Here is a 21,580-nt window from a genome sequence, read left to right as displayed (position 1 = left end):
GAACATTTGAAGGGGTATGTTTTAATTTCTACCAGGTATTCACTTGTGTGAGCAAAATTGAGGATGCACATACATAGTTGGAAGTTGCAACTGTCTGTGTACCTTAAAACATTTTATACCTGCCTGCAGACTTTCAATAGATGGACTTTTCTGTGCACAAGTGTAAGACCATTGAAAGAGTATGCAGATGTATGAGCACACACAGGTATGAAGAGCAAACACCTGACAGATGATGCAGTCATTTGTTCACTAAGTCTGTATGCAGTTTTGTAGACATAGAAGTGGTATGTAGCCTTGTGGAATTTTCCCTTTTCTCACTGTTTTCCGCACACTCTGTACATTCATAGCAACTCATAATTCTTTCTCATTTTCCTCTAGGGGTAAAGTAAAGGCGGTTAGGTTCCTGTTACCAATGGACATGTCATCTTATTCCGAAAATCAAGGTTCTTTCAAATGCCCACAAAATCAGGACACAAAACAGTTAAGCACCATTATTGAAAAGGATATGTGAGCTGGTGAATTTTTAAAGGCCCATTGATTCTTGAGATAAACTAGCCTTAAATGATAGCTGTGTATCAGGTTATGTTTCTGCAAAGTGCTTTGGCAGGATGCCTTCAGAGACTCACTAAGACTGTGTTCCAGGTCACTGGCCTGTTGTTTAGCAAGGAAATGGAAACCATGACAAAACCTGTCAGAGGCCTATATACTATGTTGAAACCCTTTGGTAACAAATATACCACCACCAAGTATATTTTTGCAAAATCCACATACCTCAAGAACTACTTTTAAATAGCATTTGTTGCAGTGTTACTGTTACCATGCAACGCAATTTCTTATGTTTTGTTGTTGTTCCCATTGCTAGAAAAGTATATATTGCAAATCACAAAATAGAAACAGTTAAAGAACATGTGAGTTTTTCTGTGTATGAAGCTGTAAAACCTTATAATAGAAATATAGCTGGGCTTCTATGTTGAGAATAATATATAACATTCATTTGAATTTTTATAGACATTCACCTTGACTGTCAATATTCTTTTCTACTCATTTTTTGTGAATATTCTAGTGCATGAGGTACTGACAGGAATGTTCACCGAAATTGCATTAAGGGACTATTGAGAGAATAGAAACCATGACAGATCTTAATATGAAAATGCGATCGAGAGCCTGATTCTAAGTTATGCTCATCTGATCAGAGACCAGAAACATACCATGTGTTCAGTCAAAACAGCTGGAATTCTGAATAGCAAAAGCTTGCAGTGAATTACTTGTGAATAAGCTCCAGATCAAGAATTATTTGCTGAAAATATTCAGCAAATAACTTCAAATACAAAGAAAATGTGAGAAAAAGAGAACTGGGGACAATTCATGACAAGGAAAAGAGGAAAAACTCATCAAGTAAATTATTTATTGTGAACTATTCACCCAGCTCCAGTTATTTAAAGAAATAGACATTGCCAAAACATTGTTTAATTTGGCTACAAATATTTACAAACTGGAAATATTGCACATACATTCCTATTTCTCTATACATTGTCCAGGTGTCTGCATATCACAAACCATAAGCACGAAGAGGAGGTGTTTATACACATGATTAATATAGTATGTGGCTACAGAAGGAATTTATTCCAATTGACTGAACTTAAACAACATACTTATCTAAATATTTTAAGAGTAATGACTGAGAGTTTACTCCATCAATTTACATTCAGCTAAACGTGTTCTTGTAAAAAAGTTTCTCACCATGTCTCATTTCTGAAATTTTAAAGTTTAGTTTATCATTTTTTGAAAAAAATCTTTTATATTCTCACTGAGATACGATTGTGTGATCTCCCTGCTCATGTTGTTTTTCATGTTCCGTTTGGGTCCAGTATAGCTGCTTTGTAATGTTGCAAGTAGAACTGGGTGAATAGCTCAAAAACTGTTTCCACAGATAGTCACTCTAATAAAAAACTGATTTCCTTTTGGCTCCATTTGTTCATGATTTGTGAATATGCCTGCAAATAAGTTTAGTGGCAGGAGAGCCTAATGAACAGCTAGTTTTAGAAAATATTTGCCGAAAGTGAATTGTTATATTTGCAAACACAAGCTTTCTCTCACCAGAAACTAGATTCTAAGTGTACGTTCAGTCAGATTCAGAATGTGGAAAGCATCCCTAATCAGTGAGACTTTAGGACATGCTTAAGTGCTTTCCTGAATCAGAGCCACAGAACATTAACAATGCCTCATGACCAATGGGCTCAACCAAAGCTAACCAACACTGCTTGAATTTTAAATGTTAGATCATGCATGCTGACAGTGATTTGCATGTGGATGAGCTAAAAATTAAGAATATCTGGAATACTGTGTCCAGTTTTGGGCCCCACACTACAAGAAGGATGTGGAAAAATTGGAAAGAGTCCAGCGGAGGGCAACAAAAATGATTAGGGGTCTGGAGCACATGACTTATGAGGAGAGGCTGAGAGAACTGGGATTGTTTAGTCTCCAGAAGAGAAGAATGAGGGGGGATTTGATAGCAGCCTTCAACTACCTGAAGGGGGGTTCCAAAGAGGATGGAGCTCGGCTGTTCTCAGTGGTGGCAGATGACAGAACAAGGAGCAATGGTCTCAAGTTGCAGTGGGGGAGGTCCAGGTTGGATATCAGGAAAAACTATTTCACTAGGAGGGTGGTGAAACACTGGAATGCATTACCTAGGGAGGTGGTGGAGTCTCCTTCCTTGGAGGTTTTTAAGGCCCGGCTTGACAAAGCCCTGGCTGGGATGATTTAGCTGGGAATTGGTCCTGCTTTGAGCAGGGGGTTGGACTAGATGACCTCTTGAGGTCCCTTCCAACTCTGATATTCTATGATTCTATGATAATTATTTGTATAAATTATTTGGCAAATGATTTTGAATAATGAATACATCTGCAAGAACCGTGGGCTGCTCATCAAATATAAATGGAAAAAGTCTAAATGCATCAAACAAACTATAACTGTGAATTATTTACTAAGCTTTAGTCACCGGCCCTTTGAAAGGGGCTGTATTTCTGGTCAAGAGTTTCACATAACTAGTGCAAATCTTTTGCCTAATTATTTGAGCAGTTCAAGTTTGACTTCTTTAGATCAATACGGGTTTCTGCTTCTACAATGTTTTTTTATTATTATTCATTTGAGTGTTCTCTTCTCCTGTATATTTAAATATAAGTGATGCTTTTAAAAGAACTGGTTGAAAAATAGGAACTATTTTGCACAGATAAATTAAAAACAAAATAAAATTTTTGTTTCAGTTGAAATGTCTCACTGGTTTTCTGATTTTTTTCCCCCCCGAATCAACTAGAAATATTTTTTCTTTTAATGTGGAATCTAAATTAAAATGTTTGTTTATGAAAGTCACTGTCTGTGTTGCTTTTGAAACTGGGATTTAGACTCCTATGTCACTTAGGTATTTTGGAAAATTGTATCCTTGTGATCTAACATCCTTAGACTCCTTTGAATATCCCAGGCTTAATGAAAACTGGGCATCCAAATCCCTTACACAACTTTGAAAATCTGAGCCTTAATCTCTCTGTACCTTGGTTTCCTATCTGTAAAGTGGCAATCAGATTTCTTTTCTCTCACTCTTTTTCTGACGTCTATTTAAATTGTAAGGTCGCTGGAGCTGACACTGTTTCCTACTATGTGTATGTTCATTCCCTAGCACAATGGGGCTCTGTTCACAGTAGAAGTAATAAATAGTATGGCTGCAACCTAGAAATTAAATTTCCTTGAACATTTTTGCCAGTAAAATTTTATTGCTTCAATGTTCATAAGAAGTGGGTAGAAAAGTGGGGTGGGGGGAAGAGAACCAATGAAAAAGTTACTGAAAAATGGGAAGGTTTTGAGCGTTTGGCACTGTTTTCCCCAGTTCTACTTGAAATTACATTGTTAGTTATGGGTAAAAAATGTCAAAAGTGCCTAACTCCTCTAGGTGCTTTTGAAAATTTTACCCCAGGTGCTTTTTTAGCAATAAGTTTTGATTCTTTTGTAAGACACTATGGGTGGGATTTTCAAAAGCACTTAGTTGATTTAGGAGCACAATCCTGCACTAACTTTCCATAGTGTTTGTTAAAAATCATGAATAGTGAAGTAAAACCCAAAGTATTTATTTCGTGTTTCTAGTCCCCTTTATTTCAACATCTTTAGCGGTATTTGTTGCTTTAAGAACACGTGACGATGTGCAGCTATAATTTATTTTTTAAAACCCCGTGCCCATAGGATATCTTGGATGGATCTCTGGATGAGAGACATTAGAAGGACTTTGTATAAGAGAGTACATACTGAAGCCATTGCCCATGTACATTTAAAATACACACAGAGAGAGAGACACACACACACAGAGAGCATGAAATAAAACTTAACAGAATAAATCAGCAGTTCTCAAACTTCATTGCATCACGACCCCCTTCTGACAAGAAAAAATACTACATGACCACAGAAGGGGGGACCGAAGCCTGAGCCCAGCCCCGTCGCCCCGGTACCGGGGGGGGGGGGGAAGAGGGAGGACAAAGGCAGGGGGGTGTCTGTAAACTGAGCCCCACCACTCAGGGCTGAAGCCCTTAGGCTTTGGCTTCAGCCCTGGGCCCCAGCAAATCTAACACCAGCTGTGGCGACCCCATTAAAACAGGGTTGCAACCCACTTTGGGATCCTGACCCACAGTTTGAGAACCCCTGGAATAAATTATTCAATAGTGCTCAGAATTGGACTAGTTACTGGCATTTAAAATATTTCACATCTTAAACATTCACAGTGTTTTCAGTGGAAAATGACCTAGTATATATCAAATTTGCCTTACTGACTGCTGGCCTAGAGGGGTCTTCATGGGTGATGCAGTTGTGTGAGCTTCCAAACTGGAGAAGGGGCAAATGACATTATTCAGCCATTCAAGCGCTAATTCCCTTCCAGAGTGGAGCCCCATACTCTGCCCAGCCCCCTTGCTGCTGTGGGATGCGCTGACCCTTGCAACCTCCTAGCAAGGAGATGACTGATAGCTGGTTACCTGGAAAAAAGATTTTTAAAGAGCTACACAGCATGAAGGCATCTTTTTGATGGAAATCAGTCAGGGAGAGCAAGGCAGCCTGCTCCCCTAACTCGCATCTCTTTTGGGACATCTCTTCCTCCACCCCCATTCTTTCCTCTCTCTTGGGCACCTGTGATGTCTTCCCACTTCCTTCTCTGCCAGCTATGGTGGGTTCCCTTTCTCTCTCCCCTGCCAACCCACTCTCTCTTTCTCTTCCTGTTAAGCTGCCCATCCCTTTCTCCACTCCCTACTGGAGGATCTGCCCCTTCTCCTGCTGGATAGTTGTCTGTGGGATCTCTCATTCCTCTTCTGTCCCTCTATGGCCTCCTTTCCTATGCCAGGGGTACCTGAAACTGTTCCAGCTGTCTAGGCCCTGATATTACGGGGTTTGGGGAGACTGCATCCTCTTTTCTCTCTGCGGTGAGGCATTCAGAGCAAGGGGAGCTGTGAAGACAGCTGAGGAACAATAAGAGAGGCAGCTGCTGACTGCCACAGCCTCATAATCCCTTGTTTCTAGTGGCCAGAGTGGAAAATTGCCAGCAAAAGGTGTTTCACTCCCAACTGCCCAGGGGACCCAGAACGGTTAGCAAATCTTACAACTGTCTTGTCCAAATTGGGATAATTGGAAAGAACACTTTTCTACCATATGTGACTCTTTGAGAAAGACTAATTAAATCTATTTGTCTAGTAGGGCAGATCAATGCTTTCAGGGCAGGTTGTCCTCTTACACCGATAAGACACCACTGATTTCACTGCCGGTCCCTCAAATTAAATGTCAGTGAGAGTAAGTGTGAATGAGAAAAGAGTCAGGCTCGATGTCTCTTGAGAGATTTGTATATAAATACATGAGCAGTTTGTCCAAGCTCAGTGTGGGAAGTAAGGGGCTCCAGGGTATCCGGAGTGAGAAGGGGTTTAGTAAGATGTAGCTTGGAATGCAGATGTCACAGATCTAAGGAACAACCCACCACCAAAGATTGCCCAGTTTCACAATAACGAAACTTAGGTCTGCAACCTACAGCGGGTGTGGCCATCACCAAAATAATACACAGTTCTCAGAGAGCAGGGGGGCCCTGCTTAAAAGCATACCAGTAATAAAACGGAGTTCAATTCTGACTCTCCCGTAGTGCTCAGGCGTAGCATATAAAACGTTAACGTTCTAGGGCACGTGGCCAGGCACGTCATATTACTTTAGATTTAACAGAAATGTTTAACCTGGTGAAATAGCATTACTTCCCTCTGGGTCTTCTGCAGAGGGAAGATTCCGTACAGAAGTCTCACATTCTTCTTTGGTATTTAAAGGAGATCTGAACATTTGCCTCAGATGCACCTATATACAGAGGAGGAACTTTGATGCCCCAGAGCATGTCAGCACAGCAGCCATATTATCCACCCGGGTGAATACTTGCTCAAAGTGCATCAAACTGTATTCACGTTCACACACTTACTTAGTTAAGGAATCCACAGCTGCAGACCTTAAATCAATTTGGGGGTGGAGTCTAAAGCCAACCCCCACTGGGGGCCGTGTGTTACATCCATACTAGGATGGCTGCAGTGCAATAAAAGGAAAAAAAAGTTCCATGCACTATCTTGGTCACAGTCTATATGTCCATCATGGCTCCTTTCTATGTCCTAGGTCACAAATCCTTTTTTGGCAACTCTGCCTGTAGTTTCCCTCTGCCATTTTTGATCAAATGTGGTCTGAGGGGGTAAATCGTCTAGTGAGTCCGAATCCCATTTTCTGCATTAGATAAGTGAAATTAAAGAACCGCTTGTCTGGAGCAAAGTCATGCCCCACTGCTAGGATCCAGATCTTTATTTATCTTGTTTAGGTGGGAAGGGGTGCTCAGAAATAAATAGAAATCCACTTATATCCCACTTAAACCCTATTTAGAGGACTCAAGTGGTGCATAGACCTTGTACTGGCCCTCTGCACAGGGGTGAACTGGGCTCAAAATGCTTTTCTGTTCAGCAGTGTGTGTTTCCTTTTAAGGTCTTCTAAGTGCAGCACAAATGCAGGTAAAGAAACCGTAAACTGATGTGTGTCCCATAAATACTAAAAAGCAAAAACCATCTTTATTTTGAAATGGAAATACTGATTTTATTAAATCCAAGTCCATCCCTGCTATCAGGACATGATATATTCCCCTGCAGAGAACATGTCAGTTATTAAACTGGTATCAAAGTTAGGATGGGGGCCAAATTCTGCTCATCTTGCTCAGGCAAGTAGTCAGTTCTATTGGAGTTAAGGCAGTTGTCACTTCAGGGCATTTTTCTTTTCTTAGGAATGCTCATTACAGCCAGGATGCCACTAGTCACACAAGCCCATCCTTTCCTGTCCCAATGTGCTTTGATCACTGGATGGGAACCCAAGAACATGAACACAATTGGTACAAGGGGAAGGACAGTTGGAGAAATGTGGCACTTGCTGAGGAGCACCCCATTTCCAAGGCATCTTGTGTCATCTCATATTCATATATTACAATTAAATTATGTAAACACCATAATAAAAAAACCTGAGATCCTCCAGCATTTTGTATTTTTTGCAAGCACTGAAGAAATGTCATTTTTACAAAACCCCTGTACTAATTTCTATACAAAGTCAGTACCCAGATAGCAAAATGAAGTAGATTGCAATGTACTTACCCTGTTTAACTTTAAAAGTCAGCAGCTTAAATTAAATTGCAAAAATTGGATCTGACATTTCTGTTCTGTGGTTCTTCAGGTGCTGGTTTGATTCTTTCCTGGTTGGGCAGATAAGGATCACTGCCTGGCTGCTGGTCATCATGGAGATGTCCGTAGCTTTCAAAGTCATGTGTTTTGCCTGTAAAGAAATGTTCCTCCTGTGTGAGTTCTTAATGACCATAGATGGATCAGTAGGCAGGTGTGTAGATGTTATATTACTGGTTACACATGAGCAGAGCAGAGGTAAAGGGAAATGTACTTTTTTTTAGTCCGTTTAAGAGCCATAAAATATTTTTGCTCTGTACATAGGATTGAAGGATTCATCAAATCTGATATTCTGCTTCCAGCATTGGCCAGTACCTGCAACTTCACAGGAATATGAACTTCCCCATAAAGCACCTGATAAACTGTGTAACGCTGTACATGAGCGAATAAATCCTTCCTAACCACAGGTGAGTGGCTTGTTCCTTAAGGCATAAGATTTGATTAACCTTACCACTCATAACCAAGAAAAACACAAACAAGCCAGTTTCCAGAGCTTAGGGAATGCACAATTGATGGGGTCACCTGATTTGCAGAAGACCCCCATGTTTGAGGAATTAATCCTGAGTGTACTTGGGTCAAAAGAGACTGAGGAGATGGGGCCAACAGGTAAAATTACAGGAGGTTGGGGTGGGAATCAGAGCTCCCCATCCTCTCTCTGGCAAGGGTGACTCATGCACCCCCATGGAGCCCTTTCCTCTCTTGGTTTGGGTTAGTGGCTCCCCCTCCTCCTTGGCTGATGCAATGAGAATGCCCTTTCCCACTTCACTCGGCTTTGACCACTGCACAGGATCCCAGAAACAACTTCATGGGGACCTTCAAAATATTAAAGATCATGGTAGTCATAATAGTCTCATTGTGACCTTCTTTCTCCCTAGCCCATCCCTGAAGCCTGGGATTACTGTGAAGATAGATATGGTCAGCCCCAAACAATGTGCAGGATGGTTAGCCTTAAGCAGCCACTGATGTGAGGAGTCCCATTGACATAATGCATCTGTATGTAAGCTATGACTGTTCACATGAGTAATATGATCAGTTTGCAGGATCAAGTCTCAAATGCTTTCTAACTCCACTATTTGAATATTCAGTAACAAAGAAAATACCTGTTAAATCCATAATTCTTTCTTGACTTCTTCCTTTGTAACTGGCTTGTGTTTCTGTGGGACCATCAATGTACTTCATTGCTATGGTTGGCGGCTGATCCTGGTCTGAACTGGGCTGCATAGCTGAGGGAAGATAGGAACAGACATTTAATGTAATTGGAATTAAAAGACTGTGGAAAGAATTGATTTTCTGTTGTGCCAACTCTACCTTGCTGACATGAACTTTGTATCATTTTGATCCTGGACTCATGAAAGGACTGAACAGATTCATGGTCAGAATCTGATTCCTTTATTGGGTTTCCCATGATCTCATTCTCAGTTGCAGTCCTGTTTCTAATCAGGAAATATGTATGCATTTTCCCTTTGCCCTTCACTTCAATCTCTCCTCTTTCAGTCATCTCAAATTTTTTGTCCTTTAGGCAGCTAGAACAACAATAACAATCACATTAAAAGGGGCTTATACGGAGCAAAAATTATCAGATTCTTAGCCTTCTCCTCTCAGAATAGCACGATGTATATCAGCAGTTAAACTAAAACAGGTGGGGAGTCCAGGGTAGTAGAGTTGCGATTCCCTACAAATAACTGAGAGAAGGATTTTGTTCTAAAACTGTTTTTTTTTTAATTCAGAACAAGGCATGGTTTGCTTATGTATGTGTACTCAAAGTGCCTGATCCAAAGCCCGCTGAAGTCAATGAATTTAAACAACTTTGTCTCAGACTCTAATAAGGTTTAACAAAATCAAATTCTCACTTGATATGTAAGGTTCTTACTGTCCATGAAGCCATGGTAAAATGTAGATTAATGATTGAGGTGGGATTCACCTGCCAATTAGAGCTTTATATAGAGCAGATATAGGGTGATATGCAATTGTCCATACCATGAGTTGGACTAATTCTTCTGCCCTAATGTAGTTTAACTAAGTATTTCTGATGGCAAACTTCATCTATTACATACCAGAAATTAATTATGCTTCAAACTTGGATGAACAGAGTTTAGTCCTTTATTTTTAGAAAACAGAGATCAAAAGCTAGGGAAATGGGTCAATTAAGTGATTCTTGGGTGAACAAAAGCTCTGATTTTAGGAACAATATGGAGGTGTGGTGTAAAGGTATTATTGGCATTGAGAAGTTCATATTCCTCAAGGGTGGAAAAAATACAGTGGTTTATGTAGCTCGTGCTAAATAAATCCCAATAAAACCGTTATATCACAAGTTATCAGGCTCAGTACAGGGATAAATTGATGAAATTCTATGGCTTATTTTGGCTAGATGATCTAATGAGCCTTTAAATCACATCATTATGTATTATGTATTCACATGAGATATGGAAAAATATTTTTGAAATGTTTTATTCTAAAATGTAGAATCAGAGTAATCTGTCTTTTTGCAGGGACCATAAATTTCACCCTAATCTAGTTGCCTCAAAATAATATGAACAAATAAAACTGTTTTACAAGAACTGATAATTGTAATGAAGTATTAGTTAAAACTGAGTAAGTTATGGAAGACAGTGGGATTTACATCTAAAACGCAATGCAAAATTTTCCAGCAGAGCTGTAAAGAAGAAGGAGCATTACTCACTAATGGGCAGTGGGGCTAAGGTGAATTTTACTTGGAACCCCATGACTCTCCATCCGGGAAGCTATATTCACGGTGTCTCCAAACAAGCAATAACGAGGCATCTTTTCTCCAACTACTCCAGCCAGGACAGGTCCTGTGTGGATCCCAACTCTAATCTTTACAAAGACACAAAGAAACCCAGAATATCACTTATTTAATGTATGCTTAAAATGTTAACCAGCCATCTATCCATTAATGCTAATACAGTGGGGCGCAACTCTGAAAAATCAGGCAACTTATCAAGATGTGGCTCTAGGGGACTTCCCCAAGGTCACAAAGGAACAGAACACAGCTCTGTTGAGTCCCAGACCAGTGCATTTACCACACAACAACCCTTTCACCCGAACAGCACGTGGAAATATGTACATCTCTGTGGTTTTGACTCACTTGGATAGGTTTTCCAGAAACCGGATTCTTGACTTCTTCGGCTGCTATGATTATTCCCAGGGCAAAGTTGGCAACTCGCTCAGCATGCGTAGATACAGGCACAGGGACACCTCCTACCACCATGTAGGCATCGCCTATTGTCTCCACCTTTAATATTTAGGGAAACACAGACGAGTATTCTAAATACTTCTAATTCTGAGAATTTTTTTTCAGGGGCAGGGACTCTCTTTGCCAGCAGCTGCCCCATTTTCCCTTTCAAAGGTTGGTCTCGACCACCTAGAGGTCACAGTGGAGGGAACCCCCAGCCTTTTGACTTCCCTGATTTCTACGAGGCTGATGTTGGGTCTGATGCGTCCCTTGGTTCTACAGTGAAAAAGTTCCTGCTCCATCTCTGCCCCCTCAATCCTGGTTCTACAGAGGGCTCTTTGCAGGGCCTGAGGAAGTGGAGGAACAGTGCTGTGAAAGCATCCCCCTACGACTCAGGGTGGGAACACATGAATCCTCCGCACATGAATCACTGAAGCAGCAGCTAGTCTAATGGATTCACTGAATGCTATTCATAGATGGTTCCCCTGTGGGTCCGGGGACAGAATAGGCCCACTGCTCCTCCTGCATGTTGTAAGAGATGACTAAAAGGGGGCTGCCTGGAGAGGGATGGGCTCTGCCAGGTTAGAAATTTGCCCAAGACACACCATATGATGAGCAAGTCAACCATGTTTGATCGCTGCCCGGGTTAATAATGACCACGCCATCCGTCTCCCACCAGGGCAGATGTGATAAGTATACTACTGGTGTAGTCCCAACAAAGAGGATCTGTGGAAAAGATAACATCACCATAGCAACATGGAATGTAAGGACATTGAGATGAATAGGGAGGTTGAAAGAACTCACATATGAAATGGAACAATACACTGGCACCTCCTAGGAATCTCTGAGGTCAGATGGAAGAACTTTGGAGAGGTACTAATTGAAGAAGGCTATGCACTCTATTACAATGGAGAGGACAAACATGTTAACAGAGTAGGATTTCTTGTGCATAAAGATATCAAGAATTCAGTATTAGGATGCCACCCAATATGCAGCAGGCTTATTTCCATCCGTCTAAAGGCAGTACCATTTAATATCACAGTGATACAAGTATATGCCCCTACAACAAACTATAGCAATGAGCAAATTGAAGATTTTTACAATCAGCTCCAAGACATCATCGATAAGGTACATAAGAAAAATATCCTGATTGTACAGGGAAATTGGAATGCTAAAGTGGGTACTGACACACAGGCAGATTGGCGAGATTATTGTGGCCCTTTCTGTAATGCGGTAACCAATGAGAGAGGATTGAGACTTTTGGAGTTTACCAGCTATAACAATCTGGTTCTTGCAAACACATTAGGAGCATAGAAAGCATCCAGATGATCAACATCATGGTAAAAAACTGATTTTGTTCTGGGATTAACAGAGCTAAAACAAGGAGCTGCCCCGGTGCTGATATTGGAAGTGATCACGACCTTGTGATACTAAATTTTTGGCTGCATCTAAGGAAAATCTTTAGGCCAAAGTTCACCAGAACCAAGTTTGATTTAGAAAGACTCAAAGACTGAAACATTGTAGAGTCATTCCAAGCAATGATTGGCGGAAAATTTGTCCCACTGCTTGCTCTAGAGGAAGATGTAGAAATAATGACCAACAATTTCAACACTGTAATGAATGAGGCAGCAATGGACATCCTTGGGAAACACCATAAGAAGGCAAAACCATGGGTCACAAATGAAATACTACAAATGTCTGACATTAGAAGAGAACTTAAGAAAGACAAGAACAGCAGTGAGAGTGCTGATAATTGCAGAGCAATTGGCAGAAAGATCAAGAAAGGAATGAAGGTTGGCAAGGAGATATGGATTGAAAAACAATACTCTAAAATTGAAGAGTGTATCAATAATAAAAATAGCAAATGAGCCTTCCAGGTTGTAAAACATCTGACCAAGGAAAGATGGACCAAAGCTAATGCAATTCAAGACAAAAGGAAAAGTCTTACAGAAGAAAGGGACATCATCAATAGGTGGACAAATTACTGCTCTGATCTATACAACAACCAGACAAATGGAGATCCCAGTGTCTTAGACAGCCCAGATTCAACAGAGTAGGATGACTTTCCAATTCTGCATGAAAAAGTGGAAACAGCTGTGAAATCACTAAAGAATGGAAAGGCTACAGGTATTGACAACATCCCAGCCGAAACTGATGAAATAGTAATAGATGTACTCACCAAGATGTGCAACAAGATCTGGCAGACCAGTGAGTGGCCCTCCACATGGACACAGTCACTAATCATCACTCTGCCAAAGAAAGGCAACCTGCAATTGTGTCAAAATTACCAGACCACAAGCTTAATTAGACATTCCAGCAAAGTGATGTTGAAAGTCATATTGAACAGATTGAAGCCACAAGCAGATAATATCATCTCTGAAGAACAGGCTGGCTCTCATGCTGGAAGAAGTACCACAGATCAGATTTTCAACCTTCCTGTTCTATGTGAGAAGTACTTACAACACCAACAGGACATCTACCATGTCTTTGTTGACTTCAAGAAGGCTTTTGACCGAGTATAGCATGAAGCTCTCTGGGCAATGAAGAAGTACAATGTTGGTCATAAGCTTATTCTTACCATTAAACAATTTTATGCCAAGGCCAGCAGTGCAGTTCTTGTCAATGGCACAATAGGAGAGTGGTTTTGCACCACTGTTGGAGTCTGGCAAGGCTGCCTTCTTTCGCCCACACTGTTCAACATCTACTTGGAGCACATAATGACTGATGCCCTTGAAGAGCACATATGCAGAGTCAGCATTGGTGAACAATCTCAAATCTTCGGTTCGCTGATGACATTGACGGCCTGGCAGGCAGCGAAGATGACCTTGCCAACCTTGTGAAAGGATTGGATGAAACCTCCGCAAAATGCGGCATGGAAATCAATATAGAGAAAACAAGCTGATAACAAACAAACGTGATGGGATCAACTCACATATCACTGTCAGTGGACAACAACTGAAGACAGTGAAACAGTTCAAGTATTTGGGAGCAATCATCCCTAATGAAGGATCCAAGGCAGAAATTCTGGCAGGAACTGTGCAAACAACAGCAGCAGTGGCAAAGCTAAAGCCAATTTGGAGGAATAAGAACATCTCCATGGGATGCAAACTGAAACTGCTGCATGCATTGGTCATCTCCATTTTTCTGTATGCGTGTGAGACATGGACCCTTACGGCAGAACTTGAATGGAAAATAAAGGTAGAAGAGATGAGATACTTCCATAAAATCCTGGGCATCTACTTCGACCACGTCACTAATGAAGAGGTCCGCAACATCATCGCCCAATGTGCTGGGTCACATGAAGACCTCCTGACAACCGTGAAGAAGCGCAAGCTGAAGTGGTATGGCCATGTAACAAGATCATCTGGCCTATCCAAGATAATCCTCCAAAGGACAGTACAGGGAAAGAGAAGAAGAGATAGACAGAAGAGATGGATTGGCAACATAAAAGAGAGGACAGAATGGACTTCGCAGAGACTCAAGCACTGACACAATCGTCAGGGGTGGAGACAATTGGTTGATTGCTCATCAATAATGGTGCCCCAATGTCCAATGCAGTTATCGGAGTGATGATGATTCATACATGGCTGGCTAATTCACAAATTGGGGTTTAAAAGGATATTTTAGGGGGAAATGTAAATTGAGGCTATTCTTCAATGACAATTACTATTAAACTAGTCAAATGATAGTTTAGAAAAACTATCCAAATGTTAGGAATATATTAAATTGCGGTGTGAAGCAGGCTGCGTGGTGCTTGTCTGTCATAACTTCCTTACAAAAGGACCAGGTTGTCTTCCTGCAACTTACTGCAACCTATGCATTTCCCCATAGTCTCTACTATGGGCAAAGTCAGTAGTCCTTACTCAGGCATAGATCCCATTGTAGTGAGTGGAAGTTGTGCCTAAGAAAGTACTTTGAGATTTGGCCCTGCAAAGAGATTACGCAGAGCCAATGCCAGGAATATAAGAAGGTTGTTTGAACCACAGAAATCCCAAAAGTATTAAATTCATTGTACAAAGCCATTAGGCTGTGAAGAAATTCTCTAAACAACTCTTAGGAGGTTTCAGTGTTTCATTCATTATCATTACATGAACAATTAGCTTAAACTGGATTTACTGGTGTTTTTTTCCTGAACACCGGTAATATAGCAAGCACCAAATTCCTAATGAGCTGCCTATTAACATAACTACTTAAAACAATATAGTATGCTAGGCATGAAAACTGTGTAGCTATAGATCGCTCCCATCAAGGTAGTCCACTTAATGATAATGCCAGTTATTATTTTCTATAGTAAATTTAAAAAATTTACAGCCAAAGACACTAATGCAAATAGATATTCTAATTATATTTATGCTGTGCCAAGAGATTTTCTTTAATTGGATTTATTCATAACTTCCAACATTTATTAGCTGGGGCTAGGTAAGTGCCTTTGATCAGTTTCAATAATTCATTCCCTCCTGGGAACCTTGAAACTGTAACCTACTCTTCCCCCAAGCTCCCATGGGTTTAACTGGGAGTTTTGCCTGAGTAAGGAATGAGTAAGGACTTCAAGATTTGGATGTACTTGCGTAGCTATTTGCAACTGTAGGGGGAGGGATGTAAATATCAGGCCAGATGTTCAGACTTCAGAAGTCCATGGAGCTAAGCCGATTATGCCAGCCAAAATCTGGCCATTAAACGCAGACTAGGGAGAAAATACCCACGTTCCGTTTTGATGGAAGTTTCATCTCTAAGATGTTAATTGAATCTAGCTGATAACGTTACTGCTAGAGAAAGAGGATACCTAAAAAGACACTGCAGCTCCCCCACGCTACAGTCACAGGGACGGCTTTGTCTGGACTGGTAGCAGCTCCTGGTGGGCTGGCCAGTGGAGCTCAGCTAAGTCATTGGCCCCTGTGCACCTAAGGGAGGGTATATAAACTCTGCCCTCCAGCCTGAGCCCAGTCAGCAGCCTCCACTGAGTTCTTTGGTCTATTGTGAGCATTGCATCAGTTGCCTTTTGGGGCTAGGTGGGAATTTTTCCCTCACCACCCGGCTGGCCAGGGTGGGGTGAGATTTTTTGCCTTCCCCACAGCAGCTCAGGGACCCCATGGGGTAAGGTTCAAGTGGTCACAACTCAACAGGTGGTATATATCCAATCCAGGTACTCCTTCCATAGGGGACTGGTTCCCTGAGAAAGCAGAGTTGGAAGTAGGCTTAGGGGAAGACATTCGCTAAAGAAGCGGGGAAAACAGGCCTGAGGCTCCTAATACCTGATACAGCAAAGAGATGACCCCCTTTTCCCAGCCCCTGTACTCTCATTAGAGGGGAGTGCAGTGGAGTCCCAGCAACAGGCTAGGACCAGCTGGGTGAGGGGGAGCTGATGGCAGCCCTCCACCAGGTAGAACCAATTAAGGAAGTGGTCATGACTTGTACTGTATGAATTACAGCCAGTTAGTTACCAGATGAGTTAAGTATAAAGTTGTGGCCTAATTAAGCCACATCTTTTGCATTTTGTCTTTCTTTCTGCATGTCCAGGACAATGATCTAAGCCAGGTTGGGCATAAGGTGAACGAACCAAGCTATCCAAAATGGACAATCCAACTAGTTTTACCACTTTGGACTGGTATCAGAAGGTGCTATAGTAAGTGTCCTATCACCTTGGGTTTATAGGTAGGCTTTTCTGGGGTAAAAAGAGATCAACTGTCCTTACCCCAGTGATGGCAAAATAAGGAATGTAACTGCTGGAGTACCAGGTCAAGGACAAGAGAGATTAAAATCTGCCACTCTGAATAGCTCCAAAAGGGGAATGGTGGGTTCAGAATGAGCTAAAAGAAGTCAAGGAAACAAGGCAGGCCTGGTTCCACTCATGTTTTTAGCACATTTAATTACAGTCTCTGCATGTTGGCTAGTTTTCATTACAAAACTGTGAAAAAAAATATAATTGCTTTAATTAAATACAGCAACATTGAAATAGCAGAAACAGTTATTAACAACTTAAATTCCTTTAGTTTCCTGACCTCCTTCAAGGTCACCATAAACTCCAATAGTGCATGCTTTTCTGAAACCCTTTGCAATTCCCAAAAATCAGTTTCATGAAAATAGCTGCAGCCTTTGTAAATAAGTAATTACCTTGTAGACATCATGCACTGTGGTTAGTCTGTCGAATCGTAGGTACATTGAATTTAACATGAGGACTATCTGAATAGGCTCACACTGGGCACAAATGTTGGTAAAGGTCACAACATCGCTGAACAATATGGTGCATTCTTTAAACTCTCCTGTGAACAGAAAGGTCTGTGTTAATACTCCTTCCATTTATAAATAATTCTGAAGGGCTGGACCAATCAGTAGTTGTGGCTGCTATGCACAAATGAGACTTGTTTGCTGAGATTGCTTTTCTCACCAAATTCAGAGCACCAGCATTGTGCTTGGTGAATGGGCAGCCACCGGAAAGGGCGGCATCATTGAGGCTACATAGTTTGCACATCCCTGGAGCCAGCTCTGGATAACAGCATAGTTCCCAAATCCAATATTAAGGATAGGCTGTTTTTTTAAATACATGTATCATATTCATTCACCTGCCTCAACTCGTTTCCCCTCTTTTAGCTGGTTGGCCACGTGCTTTGGAAGCATGGCGTAGAGCAGAGCTTCTGTCTTTTTCTTCTCTTCCTCCAGGTGCTTTGAGAGTATCCGCAGTTCTTCTTTCTTCCTCTCCAGCTGGTTGGAGAGCTCCATCTCAGCCAGCCGTTGCTGGTTGAGAAGAATCAAATCCCTGGTAACGTCATGAGGTGCTATGTCCGCAATATGCATCTGTCTCTCTTCCAACTCATGCAAAGTGCGCAGTAAAGGTGAGCAGAGATAGAGCATGCACTGCAGAGACTCCATCCAGATCATCTGGCCTGTTTAGAACAATTAGAAAAGAAAGCGAGGACTTTCAGCCTAGTTTTAATAGTATGGGATTCTTAGCCCTTAGGACAATGGCTTATCTTTAGGTGTATGTCACCTTGAGGACTGTCAGGGTTTGTCTGCACTGCAATTAAAAACCCTTGAGTAACAGGCTCTCACTGTGGGGCTGTTTAATTGCAGCGTAGACATTTGGGCTCGGGCTGGACCCTGGGCTCTAGGACCTTGCAAGGTGGGAGGGTCCCAGAGCTCAGGCTGCAGCCCGAGCTGGAACATCTGCACTGCACTTCAACAGCCCCAGAGCTCGAGCCCTGCGAACCAGAGTCAGCTGGCATGGGCCAGCCGCAGGTGTCTAATTGCAGTGCAGACGTACCCTCAGGTTCCTACAGTTTCCGTCAGATTACTAAGGATGCTGTGCGGTGCTGGGCAGGAAGCAGTGGCTTTTTGCAATCTCTGGAAGGCGCCTAATCCTGACCCACTCTATCTTCTCTATACTAGAAACCACTCTCCTCCCTCAGTCGTTGCTTACAACATGTCTGTCAAAACTCCCATTGACTTCAGCGGAGCCTGGATTTTCACCCGGAAAGTCTATGGCAGAGGCAGTTTTTTTGAAACCCAGTCTAAGGGAATATGACCACCGTGCCTATGAGAGTTTCTTTCCCTTTGACAATATGCCCGATATACTATATGTTTTTACTTCATCTGTGGGCACAGGAGAGAATTACTGAGTTTTAATGGTGACTTGCAAGGGGAAAAATTGAGCTTGTGCTCTTTCTTTCTTTCTTTCTTTCTTTCTTTCTTTCTTTCTTTCTTTTTCTTCTTAATTCTGCTTGTTTTCTGTGTTATCTATTGTGTTTTTCTTGAGAAATTGTATTGACAACTGGAGAACTAATAGGTTTATGACATAACAGATACCACAGAAATTGAATGTAAATAACTGGGAGGAAATGTAATTTTTACTCTGACTGTTTAGAACTCCTTGTTTTGTTAACATTTTTTTTTACTCAATACTCTTCTGAAGCCATCCAAAAGATCTCCAGCAAAACCAGGGAAGACCAGATTTGACATGCATGATACTTCTAAGACAAAACATAAGCAAATAAAGTTTTCAGACCTTCTTTTTTATGTATTAAAGAAACAAAGTGAGGGCACAAACACATTGTTCCTTTCCTGGACCAATCAGAGCACCATTCAATACCATTTTCTCTGAAGGAAAACCAATCAAATAAAGTGATTTCTTTGTCACTATAATTTAAACTGTTCTGTATTTTTAAATAAAGGAGAAAGACAGAAATGAGAATCAGAAAGTATAAATGATTATAAACAAAAAGAGAAACTGACTAGATCACAGCGGGTGGGAAGGAGAGGGAGGAGTTGATCGGCGGGGCTGCCAGTGGGCAGGAGGCACTGGAGGGAGGGAAGCTGGCTGCCAGTGTAATTTTTTACCCTATACCCTCACTATACAAATTGTTCCAGTTCCCCTGCAAGTGGTACTGAGAGCAGAACTGAGCTCTCTGGGCCTGATCTTGCACACCCCAAACTGCCAATGAAGCAGATGGTTTTGGCTGCATGCTGGGGATATCCACCGGGACAAGTGGGAGGGATCATGGAGTGGCAGCAGAACTACTCTGCAGAGATTGCCTCAACTTAATGGCTAAAATCAGCTAATTCAACTCTACAGTTATTCTTGATTTAGCAAGAGCCATGTATGTTCATTGAAAACATTAAGTACCTCTCAACTCTAGCATTGGACGTTGTTTCCATGACTCTGGCATCATCTCTCTCCTAGTCCGGAAAACAAATTGACTGTTGATAAACTTCTGAACACTAGAGATGGTGAATGTCACTTCTGGGTGCACGATACTGAAGTAATGATCCAGGCGAATGCCCAGGGTCTGAAGGCCAGGGACAATCTTTTGAATGCTCACCCCAGCTTGCTTTACTCTGAGCTTTAAAACAACATGGGCCACAGGTTACATTTCATGTCCTCTTTGGGATCAGCTACCAGTCAGCTGAACCATCACTTGCAATACATGATCATTATTTTCAAATGGACTTAGCTTCACACAGAGCCAGTCAACCGTCTCAGCGCCCAAGTACATGGCTCATTTCTCTGCATTGCTTCTCTCTTATAGAATAACATAACATAGAATGTGAGCTTGGAACTCGGAAATAGTGTTATAATCATACACGTGTCCTTGATATATATTGCTGATTCCAAACATTAATCTTCAGTGAAATATCAATTATATTCAAGTAATGAGTATGATCTTTGTCTTGCTTACACCAGTGTAAGTCCTGTGTAACTCAACCAATCCCGATGCAGCTTAAAACCAGTACAAGTGAGAGGAGAATCAAGTCAATTTTCCATCAGTGATATGCTGTAGAATGAGTAACGAGTAACGAGAAAGCACTGAGTGATGTTCAGTTCAGTTCCATAATGTTATATAAATCATACTTTTTCTAAGCCTCATTAAGCTCCTTCCTTGTCCCCCCACAATTCCCGACTCCCTAGAGTGTATAGCAATGTCACGGTGACTTTGGAGAAAATTAATTCTAACATTAAAGAGGATTATATTATGTTTGTTTCTACAATCTGCCATGCTGTGATCTCTTTTCTGTTCCTCATATGGCCATGGTTTCACATTGTGGTGGCAGATTTAAGCTGTTTTCTGTGATTTTCAAACTCATTGTTAAAATCTTAAGTTTTGTAAGGGACATTCAGCATTTGGGATGGGTGCTTGTAGAACCTTTAAAAAGATATAACATTCATTATAGTTAAATACTATAATTACAAAAACAAATTAACAAGTCAGCCTTTGCCAGCAGTTACCGCAAAGGGCGATCTGAGAGAGATCACAGTATTGACCTACACTCAGAATAGAAAATAACTGTGGTGGCAAATACTAACTTGGTAATGGTAATGGATACCATTGACCTATGGTTACTTTCTTCAGGCCATATCTTTTATCAGTTTTTAAGGGTTTGAGCGGTGTCTTTGAACTGATGATAATATATGACCCTAATTTCAGCAGGGCCTGGGACTTTCTCCTCAACAAGCAATTCACTTTCCATGACTAAGTTAATTGCACCCCAGCTGAGGACCTGCTCCAATTGATGGGAGCAAGACCTTATTCGGCACAAAGAATTTGGTTGCAGTGGTGTTGATAAGATTCCTTAAAAGGCTTAAACCACCTGATTTTCATTTACCTTTTACTACATTATGAAGTGAGTCCCATCAACATTTTGAAACTTCTTTATCTAGCCCAGTTGCAGGAACACTTCCCATAAGTGGCTAATTTATTTGCTTTGCTTACCCCACCCACTCTGTCTCTCTCTCTCTCTCTCTCTCTCTCTCATATCCATCCATCTCCTGTGTGAAGCCAACATTCTCTGCAGAGCATGAGAGTAGGAAGTTGAGGAGCTTGCCAGGGACCAAGCAAATCTGGGAGAGTTCCCCAGCACTTAATCGTTCAGTCAGTGGGAAGGGAGAAGCTGTCATACCAGTCCCCTTGTGGCAATAGGTTTGTGAAAGAGAAATGGCTCAGAGTCCTGCCATTAGGAGTGAAAAGAAGCTGGGTTCCTCTTCCCAGAGGATGGGGTAGTGTGCCAGTCACGTGGCTGTGTGTCTGGGTTTTCCTAGAAGAGGAACCCTTTGCTGTATGCAGAGTCTCAATGATCAGCCAGCTCCACAGAAGTGATTGGGTGAGCAGGGGATTGGGAGTGGGGGATGTAAAAGGGA

General features: G+C 41.5%; 1 protein-coding gene across 2 annotated transcripts in view; it reads right to left on the bottom strand.

Moving 5' to 3' along the window:
• Positions 1-4,667: 4,667 nt before the first annotated feature.
• The window catches only part of LOC117883403 (guanylate cyclase soluble subunit beta-2-like), a 32,079-nt gene continuing 15,166 nt past the window's right edge, over positions 4,668-21,580 (bottom strand). The window contains exons 9-17 of one of the 2 annotated variants that reach the window (XM_034782676.1): positions 19,571-19,787; positions 17,514-17,834; positions 17,065-17,213; positions 10,867-11,013; positions 10,441-10,595; positions 9,069-9,283; positions 8,861-8,983; positions 7,677-7,854; positions 4,668-5,012 (exon numbers count right to left, since the gene is read on the bottom strand). In XM_034782676.1, coding sequence (XP_034638567.1) covers positions 7,703-7,854; positions 8,861-8,983; positions 9,069-9,283; positions 10,441-10,595; positions 10,867-11,013; positions 17,065-17,213; positions 17,514-17,834; positions 19,571-19,787 — 1,479 coding nt within the window. In that variant the 3' untranslated portion in view covers positions 4,668-5,012; positions 7,677-7,702. The remainder of the gene's footprint in view (positions 5,013-7,676; positions 7,855-8,860; positions 8,984-9,068; positions 9,284-10,440; positions 10,596-10,866; positions 11,014-17,064; positions 17,214-17,513; positions 17,835-19,570; positions 19,788-21,580) is intronic. The other variant, XM_034782677.1, reaches the window with a different exon arrangement.

The sequence above is a fragment of the Trachemys scripta genome, chromosome 9, assembly GCF_013100865.1.
Source record: "Trachemys scripta elegans isolate TJP31775 chromosome 9, CAS_Tse_1.0, whole genome shotgun sequence".
Classification (NCBI taxonomy): Eukaryota; Metazoa; Chordata; order Testudines; family Emydidae; genus Trachemys; species Trachemys scripta.
The sequence above is the reverse complement of the archived record's forward strand: the minus strand, read 5'-3'. Positions and strand labels throughout refer to the sequence as shown.